The 24,829-nt window shown below is 46.9% G+C and overlaps 1 protein-coding gene across 1 annotated transcript in view; it reads left to right on the forward strand.

Annotated features, from left to right (window-relative positions):
- LOC147632347 (DUF3754 family protein, putative (DUF3754)) overlaps positions 1-24,829 on the forward strand; it is a 155,425-nt gene that overhangs the window by 85,597 nt on the left and 44,999 nt on the right. Inside the window, exons 7-11 of the mRNA XM_086807168.1 lie at positions 3,726-3,854; positions 4,728-4,772; positions 10,888-10,967; positions 11,237-11,333; positions 11,437-11,526. Coding sequence (XP_086663294.1) covers positions 3,726-3,854; positions 4,728-4,772; positions 10,888-10,967; positions 11,237-11,333; positions 11,437-11,526 — 441 coding nt within the window. The remainder of the gene's footprint in view (positions 1-3,725; positions 3,855-4,727; positions 4,773-10,887; positions 10,968-11,236; positions 11,334-11,436; positions 11,527-24,829) is intronic.

Here is a 24,829-nt window from a genome sequence, read left to right on the forward strand (position 1 = left end):
TTCAGATCCCTTCTCACTGGTGCCCCGTTATCTCTACAGGTGATGGACGTGCGTGAGAGGGTTTCGAGAGAGGTGGTTCCCCCTTCTCTTCGATCCTTCTTATTGACACCATTCACTGCTTGACACCATTCACTACTTGACACCATTCACGGCTGAGGTAGTGACTGCACTCCCTAGGGACAAATGCCTGGGGGGTGGACGGGCTTCCAGTTTCTTGCTTTCTTCATCACTTTAACCTCATGGAAGGCGGACTGCGAGCTGCCTTCAATGAGATTATGCTCACAGGTGCATGCTAGAGAGGCTCTTGGAGGGCTTGATTCACTTGATTCCCTAGGAGGGTGGTGACAGAGTGGAGATTCGGCAGTGGAGACCCATTGCTCTTCTAGGCACTGCCTATAAGATCTTGGCCAAGGCCATCAGCACGAGACTTCAACCTTTTCTCCCGGACTTGGTTCATGACACTCAGCTTGGCTTTGTTTAGGATTGGAGCATTATGGACAAGAGGCGACAACTTTAGCTAGATGCAGGAGCAGGACCTCATTGTGCTTCTCCTAGACTTTGAGACAGCCTATGATAGAGTGGATTGGAGTTTTTTGGAGGGCACGATGTGCCGGATGGGATTCCCCATGGAGTGGATTCGTGGGGTTTCGGGACTTTACTCAGCCTCGCAAAGCCAGGTCCTCATTCATGGAGCTCGTGGGTGATAGATTACCCCTTTCCCAATCGATACTTTAGGTTGTCCTTTGACACCTTACCTTTTCCTATTCATCGCGAAGGCTATGAGCAGTATTCTCTTAGCCCAGGAGACCGGGCTCCAGGGATTGCGTCTCCCCCTCCGCATGTAGGAGGAGATGCTTGATTCAGAGTTTGCAGATGACACAGCAGCCTTCCTCTCTAGAGATGAAGGGAATCTCCAGAGATTCGTGGAGACGATCGAGGTTTTTTGCTGCGCATCAGGAGCATAGATTTGGCACAAGTCGTGTGGTTTTGGGGTAGGCTCTACACCCGCGTTGACTTGGCGGCCAGTTGAGGCTTTCCAGTGGATCCCGAGAGGCACTCGAGCTCGCTACCTTGGATGCCAAGTGGGCATTGATAGCTCTCCGGAGCAGTTGCTTGCCCCTCTTCTTCTGAGTATTCGGAAGAAGCTTTTATACCGGAGTTCTGCGAGACACTTGTTGGTAGGTAGAGTGGTAGTGGCGAACCAGGTTCTTCTTGCCACCAGGTGGTATATCACCTCGTGCTGGGCCTTCCCTTGAGCATGTATTGGCCAGATTCAGCGATTTATCCGGAACTTCTTATGGGCCAATAGTGATGGAAGGCCCGCTAGGGCCAAGGTGGCATGGAGAGTGATTATTCAGCCACGTCGTCGAGGGGGGCTAGGCCTCATTGATCCTACTATTTAGAGCTGTGCCCTGCTGGGCAAACTGATCATTAGAGGATTCCAACTTGGTGGTGAGCCTTGGAAGGATTTCCTCTTGGCTCGGATTTCAGCCCGCACCCCGAGTCTAGGAGGCCCTTGGCCACAAACCAGATGGATCTTCACAGAGATGCGGAGGCAAATAGCTCCGACAACCTTAGAGGAGCGGATATGCGGCAGCCCCACTAGTTTGGAACACCTTGATTCGTTTACCCAGTTGCCACATATTGGGGCTGATCTCATGTTTCATGGGGTGCTTTGAGCATAGGACCAGCCAGGTCCCTTGGAGATTGGATAGCACATAGGCAGTTACCCCCGGAGATGTAGAAGAGAGACCTGCCAGAAGTCCGAGGTAGAAATAGGCTCAGCATTGACATCGGCTCAGCTATCTCTCAGGAGTGGCTGACTCCTATCCTAGACTCGACTCCCCTGGTGTGGCTAGGGGTGTTTACGAGACATGATATTCTTGTGGCTGTCCATGGTGCAGATGAGGGCAGTGGTTTGCTCAATTTTTCTATTGGATCCCATGGCAAATTAGAGCGATCCGAGCTTCCTTTAGACGATTTTAGTGGTTGCACCTTGCAGAGGGTGAAGGTGATTGGTTTTCAGGCACGGGAGTGGCACATAGACCTGTCACCTTCGAAGGTGGCCAAGGAGAGATTTTGGCGACTGGATATGTGAGCGCCGACCCCTCACGCATCTACAATGAGACCCGAGAGGGTGGACTTGGCATGAACCCGCTGATCAGGAGCCGTCTCTGGATGCCCCCTTCTTTGCATATACAACGCGGCTAGGCTGTAGGACCTAGATGCCAGAGATTGATGGCACCTCGGCAGTAGCATCACATTGGCAGTCACAGAGCCTCTCAGATTTTTGGAAGAAGCTTTGGGACGGTTTTCGGCCTAGAAAGATCGCTCTCTGTCTCTGGCTGATGGCACAGGACTTGGCTCGCCATTGGAGGTCGGCCAGCAGCTTGCTCGAGATGCGGCCACCCTCAGGAGTCTCAGCATCATTGTCTTTGGGATTGCCTGAAGGCTCAACAGATTTGGAGGTGGATTCCTTGCATTTGCAGTATGGACAGGGCCTCGACCTGGATCATTACATTGGGCATTGTTGCGTGGGCCATAGAGGCTGAGGTGGTCAAGGCTTACGAGGAGGATGGGGGAGATTTGCAGTAGCATTGCAGCTTGGCACATTTGGTGGGCTAGATACAGCGAGGCCTTTGAGGGTATCCACACTCTACCTGCTGAGTCCATCAGGAGAATTTGTCTCGACATTATTCATACCCTCTGCGGCGGTGAGTGGGGGAAGTTACAGGGAGCATTGCAGCTTGGCACATTTGGTGGGCTAGATACAGCGAGGCCTTTGAGGGTATCCACACTCTACCTGCTGAGTCCATCAGGAGAATTTGTCTCGACATTATTCATACCCTCTGCGGCGGTGAGTGGGGGAAGTTACAGGGAGGTTCTGACTGCATGCGGAAGCGGCGGGAAGCTTTCTTGAGATTCTGGCGGTCTGGTCCTTTCCTCACAAATCGAGGTGCTGACTCCACTTGGCATTACGGACCACCTGTGTGGTTGTTCCCCCACCCCCGCCCCCCCCCCCCCCCCCCCCCCCCCCCCCCCCCCCCCCCCCCCGCCCCCCCACTCCTTTCCCAGTATGAGATAGCCTTCTCCTCATAGAGCGGCCAGCCGGAGGAGAAGTGTCTCTTCCCTTATGTTCATTTGATTCCCGCCCCATACATGAGGCCAGTTTGTATCTAGCCCATTGTGGCTGCTTTTTTATTAACTAATAGAAGGATCCTTTTCCCGGGGGGGAAAAATGGAGGTAAAACATAGAATAAACCTTTGTTCCCACCAAAATCAACCATTCTGGAAAACACTTGTAAATGTTCCACTTGTGTGTTTCACAAAACGGTTTCATCCGTATCACTGAACAAGATTTAGCAGAACTGAATCACGTGTTCCTTGGCATTAGTTATTTCATCGGTGTTTAAGGACGTTGAGTCCTGATCTTTTTTTTTAGACTTGTTGAATTTAATTGTTTCCAGGCTCTAAGGGAAGCATTGGGCAGCACTTTTTCTAAGTTCAGATTGTTGAGTTTAATTGTTTCTAGGTTCTAAGGTAAGCATTGAGCGGCGCTTTTTCTAAGTTCAAGTATAATGTGGGCTTCTTGCAATTGTTGAAGGTGCTATAGCTTGTGGATTGAAATGTTGTCATTGCTTCTAGGTGTCTTTCAGAATACAGTTATGACTCAAAATACAGTTAATGCATTCTATTCTATTTACTGTTTTTTATTTTGTTTGCAGGAACCAGCATATAGGGAACTTGTTTTACTGTACAATGTACCAAATACTTCAAATGGTGATGCCCATAATGACAACATTCCCAATCTGCAGTTGAAAATTTACGGAAAGATTCCAATACCCGACCTTAAGGTTTGTTATCTTTCAAGTGTTAGCATGGTAGCAATTTAGTGTAAGTGTTGGATGATAAGTGTTTTTGGCCATCAGGGGTGGAAGGCTTTCAAAAAGTCAACTGCCCTTAAGGGACACTACATCATTGGGCGTAAGGGTGCAACAGCCCTATTGGCAGTAACGGAGACTCTGCCTGTTAAGTTTCAAAAGGCTTCTTTGCATAGGAGGCTGGACGGATTTGACTCTCCTTAGTATTTGCCTGTGTTAAATTCCAACTTTTCTTGCTAGGCTTGAGGGTGGTTGTCTTCTTCCTACACCATGACACCACTTATTTCCTGTTGCATAACTTGTTGCCCTCGTAGAGTGATGCACAGTTTTGTATGAAATACTCATTGTCATCTCCTGTTACAGTTTTGTATGAAATACTCATTGTCATCACCTGTTACAGTTTTGTATGCACATTCTGCATTTAGGGTTTCAGAAGGCCTTTTGACCCTTTGCAGTTGTTTATGATTTTTTCTTTTCATTAGCTTTTTTGTTTATTTTCCAAGTGAGGTGCATCTGTGTGCCCACAAACCTGGGTTATGGTGGCAAGCCTCTTCGCATGTCGGCTCATTTGCTTCTTGTATCATTGTGTGTCCTATGTTGGCTGAGTCACAGGGATGGGATGAGCCAATGTCGGGTCATGGATATTATGCCTTCTGATGTGGTCTCCATATGCCTAAATTTACTTATAATTTTCAAACACTGTTGCTTTGTGTCAATGTGTTGTGCAGCAAGAACCTGTAGTGTGCAATCTTCTGTTTTTATTTGTCCTGATTCTGCACTCATCAATTTGATTTATTTATACTTGCTCTTGTTCAAGCACTGTGCAATTTTTACCTTTCTATGCAGGTCATTTTCCCAAACAAGAAGCTTTCATTTCGCATTTTAGATATGGTAAGTTGGTTTCAATTTTGCAAAGCTATTTTTTGATCAAACTTCAATTGTATACTCAAGATTCAAACATCCATTATTTCAGGAACTCTGGTCAACGAGACGTTTGTGTCCTCGTAAAGACTGGCTATTATCAAACGCCAGCAGACCTGCAGCACACATACAAAAGAATTTACCTAGATTTAGACTTACACCTGAAGTATAATTACGAATCTGCTTATGTATATGTTAGATGCAATGCTCTGCTCTAATGTTGTATTATCAGGTCAGTGGCTAGCTGATGTTTGGCTCTTCAAAATGCGGTTGCATGAGGCAGGGTAACTCCAGTCAAGGGGCGAGATGGTGGGCCCCTCCTCGCTTCTGTGGTGGCCTCATCCGTCTGAGTGTCCTCCTCCTGTGGGTGGAAAAAACTGGTGAGGGTAGACTGAGATGGGTGCTGGGGTGTAGGATCTCTGAATAGTAACTCTGGGTCATTGGATCTCCAACAGGAGTCTGAGACAATGCTGATCTGGATACTTCATAACCCGAGATAATGGCCCAAACCCCTCTCTGAATAGTTTGTGGAATCTCCCCCTGATCTCATAATACACCGGGCACTGACAAATATAATGCTTCTCAGACTACTCCATGGTGCACAAGCTACAGAGTCTGCTCTCTCTAGGGATTTCTGCTGCTCTTCCAACCTCAATCTGGAGCCTATGGGTTGAGACCCTGAGCTGACCAAGTGCTATCCTCATAGCTAATGACGTGAAAACATCCATGTACCCTGGCCTCTGTATGAATCCATCCTCTGTAAGCCATTAGAAAATAGTCACTGTAGTACTGCATCTTGGGTGGTAGGGGCTCCCTCGGGGTAATCCATGTATCTCGAATGTTTAACGGTAGCAACTCATATCGAATAACCTGGTTCTTGTCTGCATGTGTGAGCGTGGTGTAGGGGGGGTGTGGGTCATGTTGAAATGGGGGTAGTCGGCTCAATTGTAGTCCATGTGTGGCGAACCATGTGAGGACAGAAGCATACCGGGATGGATGCACCCCTCTCCACTATTGCCCAAGAAGACTGTAGTGCCAGGTATGGTAACCGTGATGAATACATGGCTAGTATCCCCTGTATGTACATGATAGTCTCGAATTAGACCTCTACCACCATAGATGCTGTAGCTCGAATGATATGGTGAGGGACAAATGGATTGTTGGGTATCAATCTGGATAGCATCAAAACCAGTGGACGCTCTATTCGCTCCCAATCTGCCGCTGATAAGCCTGCTGCCCAGGATGAGGATGCATACATCATGGCCTGAGTCACTAGTTTGTCAGAAAGCCAGCCCTTTTTCCCGGGCTCCTGGAAGTGTGTCTGGTGGCGCTGTCTCTCTAGGAGGGCAAGTGCAGCATATTCCCTAGTCAATGTCCTGTGATGCCTGTGTCATGGAGAAGCGTCTTTCAGAGCTCGTGAAAGTGACCTCCAAGTAGTCATATGCGTTTTCTTCCTCCACCCAGTTGCCCATGTAGGTGATCTCTGTATGTTTCCCCACACTAGGGGAAGTATAGAAGACCATGACCTTGGTCTTCCCAAGGTTAACTCACATGCCCCTCTGCAAACAGAAGTCGTGTAGGGCATCCATGTGTCCCTCTTGTGAGTCTGCAATAAGCACTATTTCAGCAGCATCTAAGAAAATAGACACAAGTATGCCTGCTAGGGATGCCCCTCCACCTCCAACTCTGGCAATAAAGTCTCAGATCTCGTCAGGGTGGGGGAAAGCAGGCAGCCCTGTTTCACCCCTAGTACTAGATATCTCCTCTGAGAGTCTCTAGGGCATCTCACCCTCCCAACTACTGACTAATATAAAGCAATAATGCCCCAAATCATGTCTGATGGAACCCCAAGGATCTGTAGGCATTGTTGTAGGCGATCATGTGGCACTGTATCAAAGGCTTTCTAGAAATCCACATTGGCCTGCTCACAATGAGATCCCATGGACACATTGTACACCTTTTGTCTCAGACCCGTTGGGTCTTTTGCAAGACGTTAATATATCTTCTTCTTCTTCTTCTTCTTCTTCTTCTAGTGTGAGGTTCTCCTGCCATAGGTTTCTTTTCAGGAGTTATTTCTTTCCTTCTTTTATCCAAGACATCCTGCTCCGGATTGTTCTCAGCTGACTCTTGGTGGTACGGTTTTTCCTGGATAGTCTTGATCACTCCTCAGGCTTCTTTTACCAGCTTGGTAACCTGTTCTCGGATTCTATTCTGCCCCGCCCATTCTTCCGGCTTTAGCCTTCCTGTCTCCGGTTTGTCCTTTGTTTTCTCTGGTACTCGGCCTTGTTATCTGGTCTCAGCTATCACTTCTAGGGGTTCCCCATGCAATCTCGTAGGTACAGTTGTAACTCTCACCATGTTTATGCAGGTGCTTGTCCTCCTTGGGCTGCATCACCGTGTTTCCTTGTGGCTGGAAGCTCCCGCTGATGTCTTTGCCAAACCGGACTATCAACCCTTCTGTGTCTGGGTGCATTAGAGTAATAGCAGGTTAATCCTGCTTCTTTGTCCAAATCTGCCACCTCCTCCTCGTCCATATTGCTGAGCATTTTGAGGCTGTGTTCACTTGATTCACATATGGCAGTGGGGCTTGTCTTTGCTGCTTTTCAGTTAATATTGGATTCTTGCTCATCTTGTAGTAGCAGAAGCAGGGGGAGACAGCTCCTTCTTCACAAAGAAGAATTACAAAGGTAGAAAATGTTCCATACATAGCAAGAACAACCATGCTGAGAAAGATTGTTATAAAAAGAATCCTTATAAGCACTGTGGTAAAAATAACCACCATGAAAAGGATTGTTATCACAAAAAGGCAGCACAAGCTAATGTTTCACATGAAGAAGATGAATCCTGCAAAGAAGATGGAAACTTTACAAAGTACGTAAACTCTTGGACCTTTTAAAGGCCTCAACAAATGTAATGGTTTGACTACCAGCAACTCTACTCCAAGGACAGCACCAAACACAAATTCCAGTGAAACTTTTACATAGGCATAGATTAATCCATATGAAGTGTGTACTAGGATAACGCTTGAGGGGGGGTGTTGGAGAACAAGCCTTATCGCTTATTCTATTGCCAAGCTCCTTGTGGGCTCAGAGCGAGTAAATGAGTGGTATGTTGATGAATGCCAGAACACATCGCTTCACTTTCTACTGGAGTGGGCGTGCAGGCTAATCCTTGCACACGAAATGTAGAGAAGGCTTATGACTGATTGGGCCTTCTTGGAGGGGACCATGGTCCACCTAGGATTCTCACCATCTTAGGTACGAGTTGTCTCTGCCTTATACTCTGGTGCCCACAGCTAGGGTCTCTTGCAAGGAGGGAGAGGAGATTGCTTTTCCATTTCCGCTCTGTGCAGTAGGCCTGCCTTATAGCGTCCATCCTCTTTCTCTTCATTGCAGAGGCAATGCACTTTTACCTCCTGCCTCAAGATACTTGAGCCATAGGCTTCCAGGGTTTGCCTCCCCATTTGCACTCTCCAAGAGCTCCTTGATTCCGAGTTTGGTGATGACACTGCTGCATACTTGGAGGGCTTGAAGGGTAACCTTCGCCAATTTGCGGCTGCAATGGAGGATTTTTGCCTCACCTCAGGAGGTTGGATTAACTGGCACAAGGCATGTGGTTTCTAGGTTTGCACTCCAGTTTCCTACCTTGGATGTCAAGTAGGACTTGACATTACCTGGGAGTAGCAGATCACCTCTCTTTTCAAGCAGTCAGAGGAAACTTCTCTATTGGAGCACCACCTCTCTCTCCTTCATCGACCGGGCCTAAGTGGCCAACTAGGTTCTCCTCGCCACCATGTGGTATATTAGTTCTTGTTGGGCGTTTCATTGTTTTTGCATTGGTCAGGTGCAGCAGCTGGTCCGAAACTTCTTTGGTTAGGAGGAGACAGCAGATCCGCAAGGGCCAAGGTGCTGTGGAGAGTACTTGTACCGCCATGTGAGTAGGGAGGACTTGACCTCATTGACCCTGGAGTATAGAGCACAGCCCTGCTGGGCAGGTTGGTAGTTTGCTAGCGAGGGACAGAGCCCTGGAAGGATTTTCTGGAGTCCCATCTCCTTTTGACTTTCATTGAGGGTGGCCCCTGGACTCCAGATGTGTGATGGTTCTTCTCTGCGCCCCCGTTTAGAGAGTTCAGCACCTCCTTTGTTGACAGATTTGCAGCTAGCCCCTACCAGGTTCCCTCTGCCCAGCATTGATGCAGACTCCTTTGCCCATTGAGAAGGACTGGGAGGGCCAGGCCATCGCTTGGAACCCTCTTTTCTGCCTCCCTTCTGGCCATCTAATTAGGGCTCGATCTGACTTCTCCTGGGGCAGACTTTACTCCGGTCCCACCCCAAATATTGACAACCTGGAGGTGCTTCTGCCGTCTGCTGCCGGAGCAGGTCCAGAAGGAGCATCCCTGGAGAGTTGAGCCGGCGTGACCTCTATGCTTTGCTCGATGACCGAACCCCGCCCCCCCCCCCCCACACACACACACACCCCCAACAAATCCCTTTTTTTTTTAGTATTCAGGCAAACAGGGATGACAGATTCTCCTACAACACATCAAGGGCATGCTCCCAGCCTCCCCTCATTGGCAGGCCCAAGAGTTCTTGACCACCTTGCTTTAGAGAATTTTTGGCAGTGCCTTTGGAGCAGCTTCTGTCCCTGCTAGGTTCATACTTTCTATGGTTGATGGCACACCGGTGCCTTGCGGTGGCACTTGGCCTGCAATTTGGGGATGGGCCTGCAGCCTGTCGCAGATGTGAGGGCCCCGATGAGTCCCAATGACACTGCCTTTGGGATTGTTCGAAGGCCCAGCAACCACTTCTCTGCCTCTTCACTTGCAACCCTGCCACTGCCTGTACCATTATGCGGGGGTCAGTTAACTGGTAGGCGGAGGCCAGTCCACCACTCGATGAGGATGGTGGAGGAGGCCTTGCTTTCGTGCTCCTGCACTGCCAGATATAAGTGGCAACAATGGCTGCAGCCCCCGTCCGACATTGGACCCGGGAGACTGACACATGTCAGTGCTGGGAGCTCATATGCAGCCTAGCTACATTGCACATTCGGCAAGCATGCTGCAGTGAGACTATTGCAGGTGAGTCGATTGCCCTAGTGGAGACCATTTGAGCTATATGGGTTGATTTTATCCACAGCCTGTAGGGACACCTAGAGCGCCTGGTAGGGGCCTCTTTACTTATGCAGGGAAAGGGGCAGCCTTCTTCCGCACCTGGAGCACCGGACCCTTCTGCATCGGGGAGAGCACAGGTTACCTGTTTACCCAACCGCAACCACCAGGACCATGATGTAGCCTCCCTCTCCAAGAGTGGCCATCCACGGAAGGAGACCCTCTTTCGGCAGTCAGCACTTGGCTCGCCATTGGAGGTCGGCCAGCAGCTTGCTCGAGATGCGGCCACCCTCAGGAGTCTCAGCATCATTGTCTTTGGGATTGCCTGAAGGCTCAACAGATTTGGAGGTGGATTCCTTGCATTTGCAGTATGGACAGGGCCTCGACCTGGATCATTACATTGGGCATTGTTGCGTGGGCCATAGAGGCTGAGGTGGTCAAGGCTTACGAGGAGGATGGGGGAGATTTGCAGTAGCATTGCAGCTTGGCACATTTGGTGGGCTAGATACAGCGAGGCCTTTGAGGGTAGTTTTCCAGTTTTCTTTATTAAGAAAAGGATATTTTCTTGGAAAAGTTAAAAAATTTTCAAAAATTGATTGGGATATTTATGTTTAATGTTAAAATGATTCTCACACAATACCTGAGCTTGACGGCTTCTTTCAAGCTGTGTGAAAAGGTCTGTGCAGTAATTGACAGGTTATTTCTTTCATGGATATAGCAGTCTAGGAAGGTTTTCTAAAGATTGGGGTGAACACTATAGAAGCATGATGGGAGGTGAGGGAAAACCATTGATAAGGGATACTTACACATAGGCAAACTGGAAGTTTTCTGTAACGTTGAGGGTTCCTGGTGACATATTTGCTTGGTGCTATCAGATAAATTTTTTAAAACAATAAAGGCAAGTTTATCTATGATGTTTACAGGTATGCTGAAAGTCAACACTCAAAATTGACGTATTCCACTGGTTTCCTTCTACAGGTACGTTTAGATATTGCAACTATCATCGGGCTTCTTGCTTTTCTCATCAACTATCGATTTGATGACTTCCTAAGCTCTCCGTAAGTGTTCCTTTCTCCTAAAGTAAGCTGTTTCCATGTTTCCTGTGGTATTTGAATAAAACATGTTGTGATGGGATGTTGCGAGAGGAAGCAATTTCACAGAATGTGTATGATGCAAAGAAACTAGATTGAGGCTTGTGCTTTTCTGATTGGTACAAAACCTTGTTATGGATAATGATGCAGTTGTTAATCTAGTTCTATGAAGCAAGATAGAAAGGCATTTTGCTTATTTATATGTTCGGATGTTTGGCCTTGTGATTCTGCAATAGTTCTGCATTCCTGCTTGACATCATTACATCATCAGCTTTGATCGTGTACATCACACGAGTGGTTCTAGGATACAAGCAGACTTTCGATCGTTATCAGGTATTACCATCTGTCTTGGCTCAGATAGATGCACTGTATTCGTATTCGTATTCAGAGTCCTTACTGTAGATACTACTTTCTGATGCCCATTGTATCTTGCCAGCTTCTTGTCAATAAGACTCTTTATGAAAAGACCATTGCAAGTGGCTTTGGGGCAGTTCATTTTCTTGTTGATGCATCAGAGCAGCAGCAGGTAAGATATCTGTCAAGTACATTCCATTTCTAGATTTGTTTTTTCAAAGTGATGCATTATCTGGGTGCTTAGGGCAAAATAACTGAATCAGCTCTACGCAATTGACCAGAGAGGTGAATTAGGTTGGTGCTCTATGGTAGTTATTATTGATGAAGTCAATATGAGAAGGAGATAAAAATGGCTAGGACATACATGGAGGAGGGGCATCCAGGTGGGGGATGGAGTCGTATAAATGCAGGTGATGTACTCAAACCTCATCCATGGGGTAAACAAGTGAGCCCATCAGATAATGGCCATCTGGACATGCCATTGTCAATGATCAAGCCATGCATAGCAGTGAGCACCCATCTCCAAAGGGAATCTTCCAATTGAGATGATATGACCTGTCCCCTTGTTGGAGCAGATAATATTTACCTTTCCTGCAATATTTAAGGTTCTTTTTCTGAACCCCCACAAGCTCCCCTTTTCCAATCATACCCGTGTCCACTTCCACCACAGCTTGGACATGGATCACATGTACAGAAAAATCACCAATGTTGACTTCTCAACTTCTTTCTCCACTCTCACCTCTCAGCTCTCTTCCATTATTCACGAATCTGCCAGTTCTGGCTTCCTACACACTACACACTACACACTCCACCCCTACACCTCCAAGCAGATCTCATAGCTGGTATGATGATGAATGCAAAGCTACATGCCCTCTCCTTTTACGAGAATATCGCACTGCGATAGCTCTCTGCGTGTGAGATGAATGGTAAATGTCTCCTTACCTGCCAAAAGAAGAGAGTGTTTTTAGCCTAGCGAGGGGTGGATTTATACCAGATGTTAATGAGTGAAGATTGCAACAACCTCGGAGGGCTCTTAGTGAGACGCGGCCATGTACTCCCGTTGCTAACACTACAGTCTGGGAAGCTTATGCTCATCAACTTTATGATATCCCTCACCCGACTCTAGAAAATGTGTCAACATTCCATGGCCCAATTCAGCCACCATTTTTTTTTTTTGGAAAGAAGATCCTTCAATTAGTTAAAGAGAAAACACCCACAAAGGGCTAAGTACAACCACAAAGGGCTAAATACAAACTCGCCTCATATAAGGGTGGGAAACAAGTGATCACAAAGGGGAGAGGTGCTTCTCCTCCGGCTGGCCGCTCTATGAGGAGAAGGCTATGTCATACATGGGGAGTTGGGGGAAACAACCACACAGGTGGTCTGTAGTGCCAAATGGGGTCAGTGCCTCTATCTGTGCGAGGAAAGGGCCAGGCCTCCAAAGTCTCGAGAAGGCTTCCCGCCACTTCCGCATGCGGTCAGAACCTCCCTGCAGCTTCCCCCACTGACCGCGGAGGGTGTGAATGATGTTGAGCCATATACTCCTGATGGTCTCAGCCGGTGGAGTGTGGGTACCCTCGATGGCCTCGCTACATCTAGCACGCCAGATGTGCTAGGCTGCTATGCTACTGCAAATCTCCCAACGCTGGCATGAGCTTGGACGCCAAACACCTGCAAGTGGGGCTGTGATTGGTACTATTGCAATACGATGGTGGGAGACCTGAAGGTCATGGCCTCCTCCATCCTCCTCGTAAGTCCTGGCCACTCTAGCCTCGGTGGCCCAAGCAACAGAACCCCAAGTGATAATCCAGGTCGATGCCCTGTCCATAACAAAGATGCGGATCCACTGCCCAATCTGCTGAGCCTTCGGGCAATCCCAAAGGCAATGTTGCTGAGACTCCTGGGGGCTGTGATTGGTACTACTGCAATACGATGGTGGGAGACCTGAAGGTCATGGCCTCGTCCATCCTCCTCGTAAGTCCTGGCCACTCTAGCCTCGGTGGCCCAAGCAACTGTACCCCAAGTGATAATCTGGGTCGATGCCCTGTCCATAACAAAGATGCGGAGAATCCACTGCCCAATCTGCTGAGCCTTCGGGCAATTCCACAGGCAATGTTGCTGAGACTCCTGGGGGTGGCCGCACCTCGGGCAAGTTGTTGGCCGCCCTCCGACTGCCAGCCAAGTACCCACTGCCAGACTCCTTTGTGCTGTCAACCAGAGGAAGAGAGTGATCTTCCTTGGCCGAAAGCTGTCCCAAAGCCTCTTCCAGAAATCTGAAAGGAAGCGCTGTGATAGGCCTTGAGACTGCCAGTGTGCTATTGTTGCCGGTGTGCCATCTATCTCCAACATCTGGATTCTGCGGCCAAGCCTCGCTGTATATGCAAAGAAAGGGGCATTTAGAATCTCCACCTGATCTGTGGGATCATGCCACGTCCACTCTCCAGGGTCCCACTGCAACCGCGTGAGAGGGCAGCACTCCCAAATCCATAACCGCCAAAATCTCTCCCTAGCCACCTTGGCCGGTGCTGGATCTATGTGCATGCACGTGCCCGAAAACCAATCACCCTCACCCTCTGCAAGGTGCAGCCTCTCAAGTCCTCCAAGGGGTGCTCTGATCTCTCTAATTTGCCATGTAATCCAATAGAAAAAGTGAGCAGACAATTGTCCTCATCTGCTCCATAGACCGCCATGAGAATATCGTGCCTGGTGAAGACGCCTAGCCATATCGAGGGGGTCGGGTCTGGAATAGGAGTCAGCCACTCTGGAGGGATAGCTGAGTCAATGTCGATGTTGAGCCTGTCTCTACCCCGGATCCCTGTCAGGCCTCCTGCTCCTCCTGAGGTAATTGCCTGTGTGCAACCCAATCTCTAAGAGACCTGGCTGGTTCCATGCTCAAGGTACCCCAGGATATGTGCGGTCCGGCCCCTAGCATGTGGTCACTGGGTAAACGGATCAGGGCGTTCTAGATCAAAGGCTTCCGAAGCTGCTCCTTTGAGGCCACTGGAACAATCTGTCTGAGGGTTGGTCTGAGATGATCCCAAGCACGAAGTAGACTGGCTGCGAATCTGTCTTCAAAAAGGCAGGACTAAAACCACAGGCTCACATCTCTGTGAAGATCCATCTAGTGCTCTGCGGCCACGGGCCTCCAAGGCTCGGAGTGCAGGTTGAAATCCGGGCCAAGAGGAAATCCTTCCAAGGCTCACCACCGGGTTGGAGTCCTTTGACAATCAACTTGCCCAATAGGGCACGGCTCTGTATAGCTGGATCAATGAGACCTAGCCCCCCTCTGCTACGTGGCTGAATGATCACTCTCCATGCCACCTTGGCCTTGGCTGGGGCCTCCCATCACTTCCGGCCCACAAGAAGTTCCAGATCAAATGCTGTACTACCTGGCCAATACAAGCCCGAGAAAAGGCCCAGCATGAGTTGATGTACCACATGGTGGCAAGTAGTACTTGGTTCGCCACCACCACTTTGCCTGCAAGGGATAACCTCAGCGAGCTCCAATATAGAAGTTTCTTTCAAATACTCAGAAGAAGCGGAGCGAGCTGTTGCTCGGGAGAGAGATCAATGCCAACCTGGTAGCCAAGGTATCGGACTGGAGTGCCCCTCGAGATCCACTGGAAGGCCTCAACTGGTCGCCAAGCCGAGGTGGGTGCTGAGCCTACCCAAAAACCACACAACTTGTGCCAGTTGATCTGTGCTCCTGATGCATGGCAGAAAATCTCTGTCGCCTCCGCGAATCTTTGGAGATTCCAAACATCTCCAGCAAGGTAGGCTGCTGTGTCGTGTGCAAACTCGGAGTCCAGCAGCTCCTCCTGTGTGCGGAGGGGAAGGCGCAATCCCCGAAGTTCAGTCTCTTGGGCGAAGAGAAAACTACTCATGGCCTCGACGACAAATAGAAAGAGGTACGGTGCTAGAGGAGAGTCCTGTTGACCGAGCGAACCTGGCTGTGAGATGTTGAATAAAGTCCTGAGACTTCACGAATCCACTCCACGGGGAATCCCATCCGGCTCATAGTGCCCTCTAGAAAGCTCCAATCCACCCTATCATAAGCTTTCTCAAAGTCAGGGAGTAGCACAATGAGGTCTTGCTGTCGCATCCTGGCTGAAGCTGTCGTCTCCCAAGAGGTAAAGATGTCCAGAATACTCCGATCCTAAACAAAATGAGGCTAATTGTCATGGATCATGTTTGGGAGGGAAGGCTCAAGTCGCCTGCTGATGGCCTTGGCCAAAATCTTGTAGGCCGTCTCTAGAAGGGTGATGGGTCTCCACTGTCGGATCTCCAATCTATCACCACCCTCCTTGGGAATCAAATGTATCAAGCCCTCTGTGAGCCTCTTTGGCATGGCACCTATGAGCATAATCTCATTCAAGGCAGCGGGAAGGCCACATTCCATGAGGTCCCAATGGCGAAGAAAGAAAGAAGTAGGAAGCCCATCCGCCACCGGGCATTTGCCCTTGGGTAATTCCTTCACCGCCTCCGCCAGCTCCTTTGCAGTGAAAGGGGTCAATAAGAAAGACCGAAGGGAGGGGGGAACCACCTCTCTAGTGTGTCTCCAGACTCTCACGCGCGCATCCATCACCTGGGGGGATAATGGGGGACCAGGGAGAAAAGGCCGGAAGAAATACATGGCGATGGCTCTCACCTGCGGGGGATCGGAAACAATAACCCCATCTTGGCCACGTAGCCTGCGAATACCGTCTCTCCTCCTGTGAGGGCCGGCTATCTCAAAGAAGTCTCTAGTAACTCTGTCACTGGCCTGAGTCCAGAATGAGGCCCTGGCATGGTATCTATACTCCACCCTCCTCTCCTCGATGGACCGAATCTCCGTGCGGGCAGTTGTGATCTGACTCTCAATCCACGGGCTGTGTGGGGAACTCTCCTGAAGACACTGTAAAGCGGCTAGGCCCCTCCTCAGATTCCTCTCCTGCTCCTGAAATCCTTCCAATCTCCTCTGGGCTACCTCCTATAAGAAAATACTGACCTCCCCAAGGCCCTCATCCAAAGTGCACGCTGCAGATCCCGTGAAAAAGTCTAGATCCGCCCATATCTGCTCAATCCGGCTACAAATCTCGGTGTCCTGAATGAGGCTGTCTGGAATCCTGGAGCTCGCATGTCTGTCATGCCTCCATGGGTCCTCTAGGGACCGAATAACTGGGGCATGATCTGAAAATGTAGTTCTTGCCAAAATACCAACCATGCCTCCACGACTGCAAGCCCACTCGTCAACATAAAACCTGTCTAGCCAAGAGAGGTTGGGGCTAGTGCTCCGCCTATCCGATCGAGAAAAGCTAAACGCCCAAACTCTTGAAGATGCCAAGGGTCCTGTCTCCTAAGAATCAATATCATCTCCTCCCATGCAGAGTACTTCATCCTAAAGACAGTGGCCGTGCCACCTCCAAGTCTGTCCTCTGCTGATCGGCCGCCACCTTTTGGGGGGGAACCCTCTCCGTGACTGGAGGGGGCCCGCCGTCTGTTGGCGCGGGTGCTATGATAAGTGCTCGAAACAGTTCTCTAACAGAACCGAATCCTCCTGCATGTTGCCAGCTTGGCGCGCATGGCGGCGACGCTTAGCTCTAGTGCTCGGCTGGCGACCGGGGTGGGGGCCAACCGTCTGCCACTCTCCGATTGATGGGTCATCCATGGTCGGAACTTGGTGCTCCGCGGCTTGGGAACTTACTCCTCCCTCGGCCCCCTGATGAGGATCTGAGTGGGAAGTAGGAGGGGGAACCACCCGGGGCGGTTGCCTAGTCTGACGCTAAGGCCAAACTCTGGCCAGATGACCCACCTGTTTGCAAATAAAGCATTGGCCTGGAAGGCCGGAATACTCCACTCGTTGCAGAATGGGATCGCTTGAATACTGGGAATAGATATCATGTGAGGCACACAATCCGGCGAGGCAATACAAATGCGGAGAGATGGAATCCCCGCTGCTCGTGCGAGGGCTGAGGCAGTGGTGGGGGGGGGGATTCCATCATTCTCCCGATGGCACCACCAATCATTGGGAGAAGACGAATGTATTCCTTCTTCCTGAGGCTTGGAAAGCAGACTGTGACGGGAAAGCCTGAAACTCCAGCTAATGGGTCAGATGCCGGGTCGAAGCCGTGCCGCCACCATGCAAAGAAGGCGTGGGCCGTACTTAATGCAATGGGGCTCAGCTGCATGACAAGATCAGACGCTGCTGTTGAGTCGAACTCAACTTGGTAGTACCCGTGTCCCAAAGGATGAATATCTGCGATCTTTGTTGGTGCACCTAAGAGGCTAGCCCGAAGAAGATCTCTTAAGTTGGCCACGTGCGGTGCGGCTATACTGACAATCTTGCATACCAGAGTGGAGGCCTCTAGGGATGCGACAATCGTAGCGAGAAGCTACAGGTCTGCTTCGAAAAACGAAACGCAGGTAATGACGACCTCGGTTGGGGGAGACGGAGTGGCTGCCATGGAGTCCTCCTAGGGGCGAAGACTAGAAGAGGCCGAAACTTGCCGAGACAATGAAGAAATACCCACAACTTGAGGGCGCTGCCGGAGGAACAAGTACAATGTCACCATTTTTACCCCAAACAGTGTTAGTAAAGCCTTGTAAAGATGTAGAATGTTAAGGCTATGGACCAAGAGGACCTCTAAATACATCATACACTACTCATGGTTGGAATGCTCTAGCCTGAGGCATCGGTGACACCTTGAATAGTGAAGGCTTCGCGCTCTATTAATCCATTAATACCATTGTCCCAATCATAAAGTAAGGGATCCATTGGATTCCATTAAGTACACATGACCATCATGATTTTCCAAATTTCATTTATGGATTAGTTTTGGAGTCTCAAATCAACACATTGGCAGAGACAGGGGGTTGGAGAGCCAGTAGCGAGGCAACGTGTTGGAGGATTGGACAATATCTTTACCTTTAGAGCCATCATTGAGTGTGGCATCAATCCCGTACAACAGCTGGATGAAATAATGGAAGAAAGGGAAGCCTAGGCGCTTGGTGGAATTGTCGGGTCCTTCCAATGCTACTCACCCGGGTCTCGACTCACATTAAAGCTGGCTTGGGGCGGCTCTCGCAAAGCCGCAAATTCCACAAAAGGTCCTTTTCGACCTTTACATAGGAAAGGTATTCGAAGAAAATTCCCAAAAACCTCACTACGAGAAAAATCTTGAAACATTTCTTTTGAGTATGGCTACAATATTATATCGAGCAGCTAGATTTTTTATTATGAATCTAGATAAGGTAGATGTGATACTAGGTAAAGAGTGGATCTATGCTAAGAACCTCAATGTTCATGTGGTTTGGAAGGGTCATACCATCTCCTTTCTTGTGATGTCCATTTTCTCCCGAGGGTGATATTGTGAATAAACCCTCCCTGGATTATGAGGTGTATCAATGTTTTCTTGATCCCTTGTCAGATGATGTGGATTTTTCTTTGCATTTAGCAAAGCTAGATCCATGGGAGACACTGATAGTAGATGACATCAAATGTGATGCTCTCTTATTGAATTATTATAATGGTTTACCTCATAGTAGGGTAGTGGATCATCCAAGGTCAATGCGAAACCTTTCACTATTGAAACGAAACGATGCTGAAACGATTTATTTTGGAACAAAATGTTTCGACACCAGGTAGGTGGATAGTGAAACGTTGGCCTAAAATGATGATATACATAAAATGGGAAGGTACTAGCCAGTAGTTATAAGATTATACTAGCATATTTGTCATCAGTAAACAAAGAAGACGTACAAAGAGAAGAGAAAAGAACAAATAGGATGAAAGAAGGAAAGAGAGATTTATAAAAGATAAAGAGCACACAAAATCACCACCTTTTTCCCCACATGAAACGATATGGTTTCAATGTGCACATGAAACGTTTCAACACTAAAACGTGAAACGAGTTTCAAAGCCACTGAAACGAGTTTCATGGTGACCATGGGATCATCGGATGGAACTCGTTCCATGCACTCAAATTGTGAGTGTTGCACCGTATGGGATGAGTCAGATGGAAGAGGATGAAATCGCTTGACAATTGTTAGAGCATCTCAGGATGGGTCACATCCCCAAGCTGGGGAGACACCCTTGCTTTTGAAACACAAGAAGGATGGGAGTTGGAGGTTGTATGTGAACTAATAAAAATTTATAAACTAACTATAAAGAATAGATATCCTGTTCCTTGAGCATAAGACTTGATTGATGATTGCAAGATGTTCCTTGAGCATAAGACTTGATTGATGATTGTAAGACGTAGTTTACTTTAGGAAGATTGCCTTGCATACTGGTTACCACTAGATACACATTTCTGAGAAAGATGCCATTAAGCCAACTTTCCATACACGGTATGGACATTATGAGTTTCTCATGTTACCTTTTAGGCTCACAAATGCTCCGGCCATGTTCTAGCAAATGATCAATGATCTCTTTCTAGATTGTTTAGGTAAATTTGTTCTGGCATTCTTAGATTATATTTTGGTCTATAGCAATTATTTGAGGAGCATGAAAAGAACCTCCAATATGTCTTAGACATCTTGAGACATGAGAAGCTATATGCAAAAATAGTGTGAGTTCTTGCAGAAAGAACTAGTTTACATGTTACATTGATTTCTAAGCAGGGCATGATCATTAAAAATGAACGGATACAAAGGGTATTGGATTGGAAAATTCCTTGTATTGTTAAGTAGCATTTTCCTTAGGAAATCGGGCTACACTATTCTAAGCTAACCTTGCCATTGATGAACCTTCTTAGAGGATGTGGCGAAAGTCCAATGGTTCTATTGAATGGAATAAAGAGTAAGTTGAGGCTTTTCAAAACCTTAAGTTGAAGGTGAAGGATTGTGATATGTGACTTATGCGGAAATATTCTTTGAATGCAATGCTAGCTACCACTAGCAAATCTTGGAGTCTACCAAGATATGAGCTTGGATACTGGCATGTTCCCCACGACAAGTTAAGGTAAGCATTGTCCATTGCACTAGGAGGGGGATGGTGTAGCCTGTAACAACCAACAAAAGCTCCTATTCATTGCAAAGGGGCCGTCCAATAGCAAAACTCAATGTTTCTTGTGCTTCTACTTGCAAATCACTCTGCTTGTTGTCTTCCAATTCCAGGTGCTGCCTTGAGCTGTGCTCTTTGATTTGCTACACCATGCTTCAGAAATCCCCGTAATCACCTCAGTATCCTGAAATTTATATTCCCAAAGATATAGTGCACAGCCACCCGATCGGCGGGTCCCAACCACCCTCTTAAGGGCCCCTGCCCGTTTAGCAAGTGTATTTGCTTATGTATTGCAAGATGTAAATGAAGTACACATTTGACTTAGTGGCTGTCCACTAAACAGTGAACGAAGACACCTTGGGGACTATTTTGGACTGAATGGAATCTCTGTTTTGGGGCTGATTCCTGGCACCTTTAGGGTTGTGTTCTGTCGTGTATATTGTTAAAAGAGTGGTTAGAGTACTTGATTACAAGAGACAACACAAACATTAACAAGGAGTATTCCCAATCTATTCACAAGAGAGCAAGCATAGAAGGCTTGCCTCTAGAATAGATGACTACTCACAAAGAAATGAAGCTTGCATAAGCAAGAGACAATGACTAGAGTATTGTTGCCAGAAAGGCTCACTTCTCCATTGCTCTCCAAAGGAATACACCGCAAAGGCTACAACAAAGAAGTGTATACACACATAGGGTGTGGGGGTATTTATATATCAAGCCAAAGGGGGCGTCTAGATCAAGTGGGCATGCCACTTGCCTCCACAAGATCATCCTCCCATCACATATCCAAAAGGTGCCTCACCTTGGACCACTATGATTAATCATATCATAGTCCCATAGCTTACAAAGTATTAAAACCATCCACCAAAGGTAGTGTGCCTACAACTAATGTAGATCACATCTTTCAATACCCTCCCTTGATCTACATACATACCTCACAGGGTATGTAGACCAAGATTCACACAAAGTGAAAAAATACAAAAGATAATTTTCCCGCTGGCTATCACACAGATACAATTGTCCAATGACAATAATGAAGATCAAATAGTATACCTTTAGAACAAGGTGTCTACAAAGTTTTCTTCATGCTTTGTAGGTTCTTCTTTCTTTCCTTTAGCTTCATTTGCTTTATCTCTCTTCTTCTTGTAGCAATCCTTGATGACATGGCCCTTATTTTTGCAATAGAAACAAGACCTTGCAGTCTTGAACTTTTTCTTTTGACCATCCACCATCAACAAAGCTATCTCACTTGAGTGCTGAAGGTTTGTTGTATCATTGGTAGGAGAAGTTGAAGTAGAGGCTTTCCTTCCTTCCAATCTTGTCTCCTTGAGAATGAGTGAAGACATACAGTGACAAGAGTTAGATTAGGTTGATTTGCAATGACACTAACACATCGCTCATATGTTGATGGCATACTTGCAAGCAAAATGAAAATAGCCTCTTCTTCTTGAACTACCACAGCAGCTCTAGTAAGTTGGTGTATCAGACACCTTATGCCATTAATATGAGAAGCCATTGTTATGAGAAGCCATTGTGGTCTTCTCCACTTTCTCCAACCTGTATAATTTTTTTCTTAAGAAAAGATAAGATGCAGCATTTACTGGACCAAAAATTGCTTTTTACCTTAGCCAGAGGTGGGAGAGGAACTAACTTGATGTATTTGGTTATCACTCAAGCCATTGATAATATATGAGAGGGCCTTTGCATCTTTGCTCTCCCATTTTGTAACCATATCATGATTCCTTGCATTTGATTTCCTCTCAGTTCCATTCACAATTCCCCAAAGCTTTCTATTTGTCAAAGCCATTTGCATCTTGATGGCCCAAGTGTGATATACTTGGATCCATCAAACCTATTTCCCCATTTCCATTGCTCCCCATTGCTACAAAATGAAAGGGCTACCCTCTCTGAACCCTTTATAGATGAGGGTTTGTACAACAAGAGTGATGCTCAAAAAATAGCCAATGCTAAAACTTCAAAAGCTAGAAACCACCCTCCCCATACAAGTGCATGTTCATACCTAGGAATTTTGAGAAACGTAATTTCCTTGCTGCCTGGTAATAATGGGGTTTCTTGCTCACTTGAGGTTTGATTTTTAAAATTTTTGGTTTAATGTGGTTGGGATTTGTGGTGCTTGATTCACATGAAGATGCCATGCATCTTTGTTTGACAAAATAAACTTGTGTCCACCCAAGATGATGTGTAGACACACTAAAAAGAAAGGGGATAATGTCCTTTATACACTAGGACTTGTACAAGGCTTGATATTACTCAAAAGTGTAAAAATAATGGATTTCACACCTCTGCACATGGCTGGATGATTTTGATCAAATAAGTCCCAAAAATAAGCAAGCCACCTTTATCCACCTTTATGAAGAAGCTTCAATGGGTCAACACAAGCTGTGAATCAGCCTTAAGTAGAATCACCTTAATCACGGCGGAATTGAGAATCATTGTGCCACTTGCAGATTCCAGGCGCCCCAGAATATCACCTTTAATGAGCCTTAATAAGGCTATTTGTTGCTGTTAGTACAGCCAGACTCCAGCTTACCAACAAAACCAGATTATGAGCTCATCATTTGCAAGAACCCGGTGCTCAGAAGAAGACGTACACCCATGCGCAATCACTGTAGCGTGGAGAAGGCATGGAATGCTTAGTGAACAACCTTTCTACCAATTTGCAAAGCTTGGTGACTGCACTATGATGCCCACAAAGGAGAAGCACATTTGTGGTCGTGCATAGTTACTCATCGTGTGACTTGCATCATGTAAAAGGTTGCACAAGCACCAAAGATTGCTTATGGCCAATGCTGCTGCCTCTTACAACTCACACAGTAAGAGGTGCCTGCTGAAATGCGATGGCTAGCCTTACACAAATAGAAAAATAGCCATATTATGAGACAGTGCAACTCTTATAGCTTGCCATTTGCTAAAGTGGAAGACTGCCTCTCACACAAAGTTGCTTCACACCCCCCACTAGCTCAGTACTTTCATACTCTATTTCATGTTTATTTTGTCCTTTTTTTTTCTGGACATCCAGAAGACATTGACAGTTGTACATTGATTTGTCTCATAGGTCGAGTTCGACCTCTAGTAGACGTTAATACAGCTTTCTTTCTTTCTTCTTTCTTGCACTAAAACTCTCTCTCTCTCTCTCTCTCTCTCTCTCATAGTTGTTTCAGTTTCAGTTAGTTGTTTAGTTGTTTTTAGCTTTTCTTACACGGACATTGTATCAGATCCACCAATTGTTGTAACCTTTTTGGTCTCATAGGTCATTTTGGCCTTCTGAAGACGGTAATATATCATTTCATTTCATTTCAATTCAATTCAATTCATTTAATTTCATTCTCTCTCTCTCTCTCTCTCTCTCGACACCCAGTCAGGGTGCTGACCACAGAGGATATTGAGGAGATCCGCCAGTGTCCGATGCGGCACATGTTATGAGATGGAGGTACCTCCATAGTGTACCTTCCAGTTCCAGTTCCAGTTTCATTTTCTAGGTGCCAGTAGTATCATCTTTATTTTTCATTTTCTGGGGTTTTTTTATCCAGACATTGTATCAGATCCACCATGATGTAACTTTTGGTCTCATAGGTCATTATGGCCTTTTGAAGACGTTAATATAACATTTCATTTCATTTCATTTCTCTCTCTCTCTCTCTCATAGAGTTAGATAGGCTTTCACTCTATTGCAAAAATTTCTCACCTCCGAATGCCTTTCACAAGTGCTCTCAAACAAAACACTCTTTCTCTTTCTCAACACAATGAGCCACTCAAGAGATTTGATGAGAATGATACATCTCTAGCGAATGCTTTCCCTCTCTCACTCTATGTTTGCCACACACAATAGAATGAGTAGATGTACAATACCCACTATTAATCACAAAGATTCTTAATCCCTCTTTCACATGAAGATAGGAAGGCTTAATCACTCTAAATATTCCACTTAAGAGTAATGAAAAAGGACCTCCAACACAAAGAAGTTGCCCATAACACTTAGATTCACAAATGCTCCCTCCCATTATGACAAGGAACACTCCTAAGAAGGGGGGCTCTGATAGCATTTCAAAAGAGTGGTTAGCAAACATCATAAGATAAGGTAATCACATATATTAGTCTACTTGATTACAAGAGACAACACAAACACTAAGAGGGAGTATTCCCAATCTATTCACAAGAGAGCAAGCATAGAAAGCTTGCCTCTAGAATAGATGACTACTCACAAAGAAATGAAGCTTGCATAAGCAAGAAGTGAGCTTTCCTCACTTCTTTAGCTCAGCAAAGTCATTCTTTCACCTCTAAAGACACCAGGGTGTATACTCATCGTGCACATTCGAGAGGGAGAGCTACCAAAGCGACCGCGGTAGAGGCGATCCATACAAATTCCTTTCTGTTTAATGTTATGCAGCTGTGCCTTACAGGACTCCATCTGTCGCCACTTCGGGCAAAGCTTGGCACAAACACATTCTTGAGCTGAGTGACTTCTACCCTC

The sequence above is a fragment of the Cibotium barometz genome, chromosome 13 (genome assembly GCF_041138505.1).
Source record: "Cibotium barometz isolate CiBa-2024 chromosome 13, ASM4113850v1, whole genome shotgun sequence".
In the NCBI taxonomy this organism is placed as follows: Eukaryota; Viridiplantae; Streptophyta; class Polypodiopsida; order Cyatheales; family Cibotiaceae; genus Cibotium; species Cibotium barometz.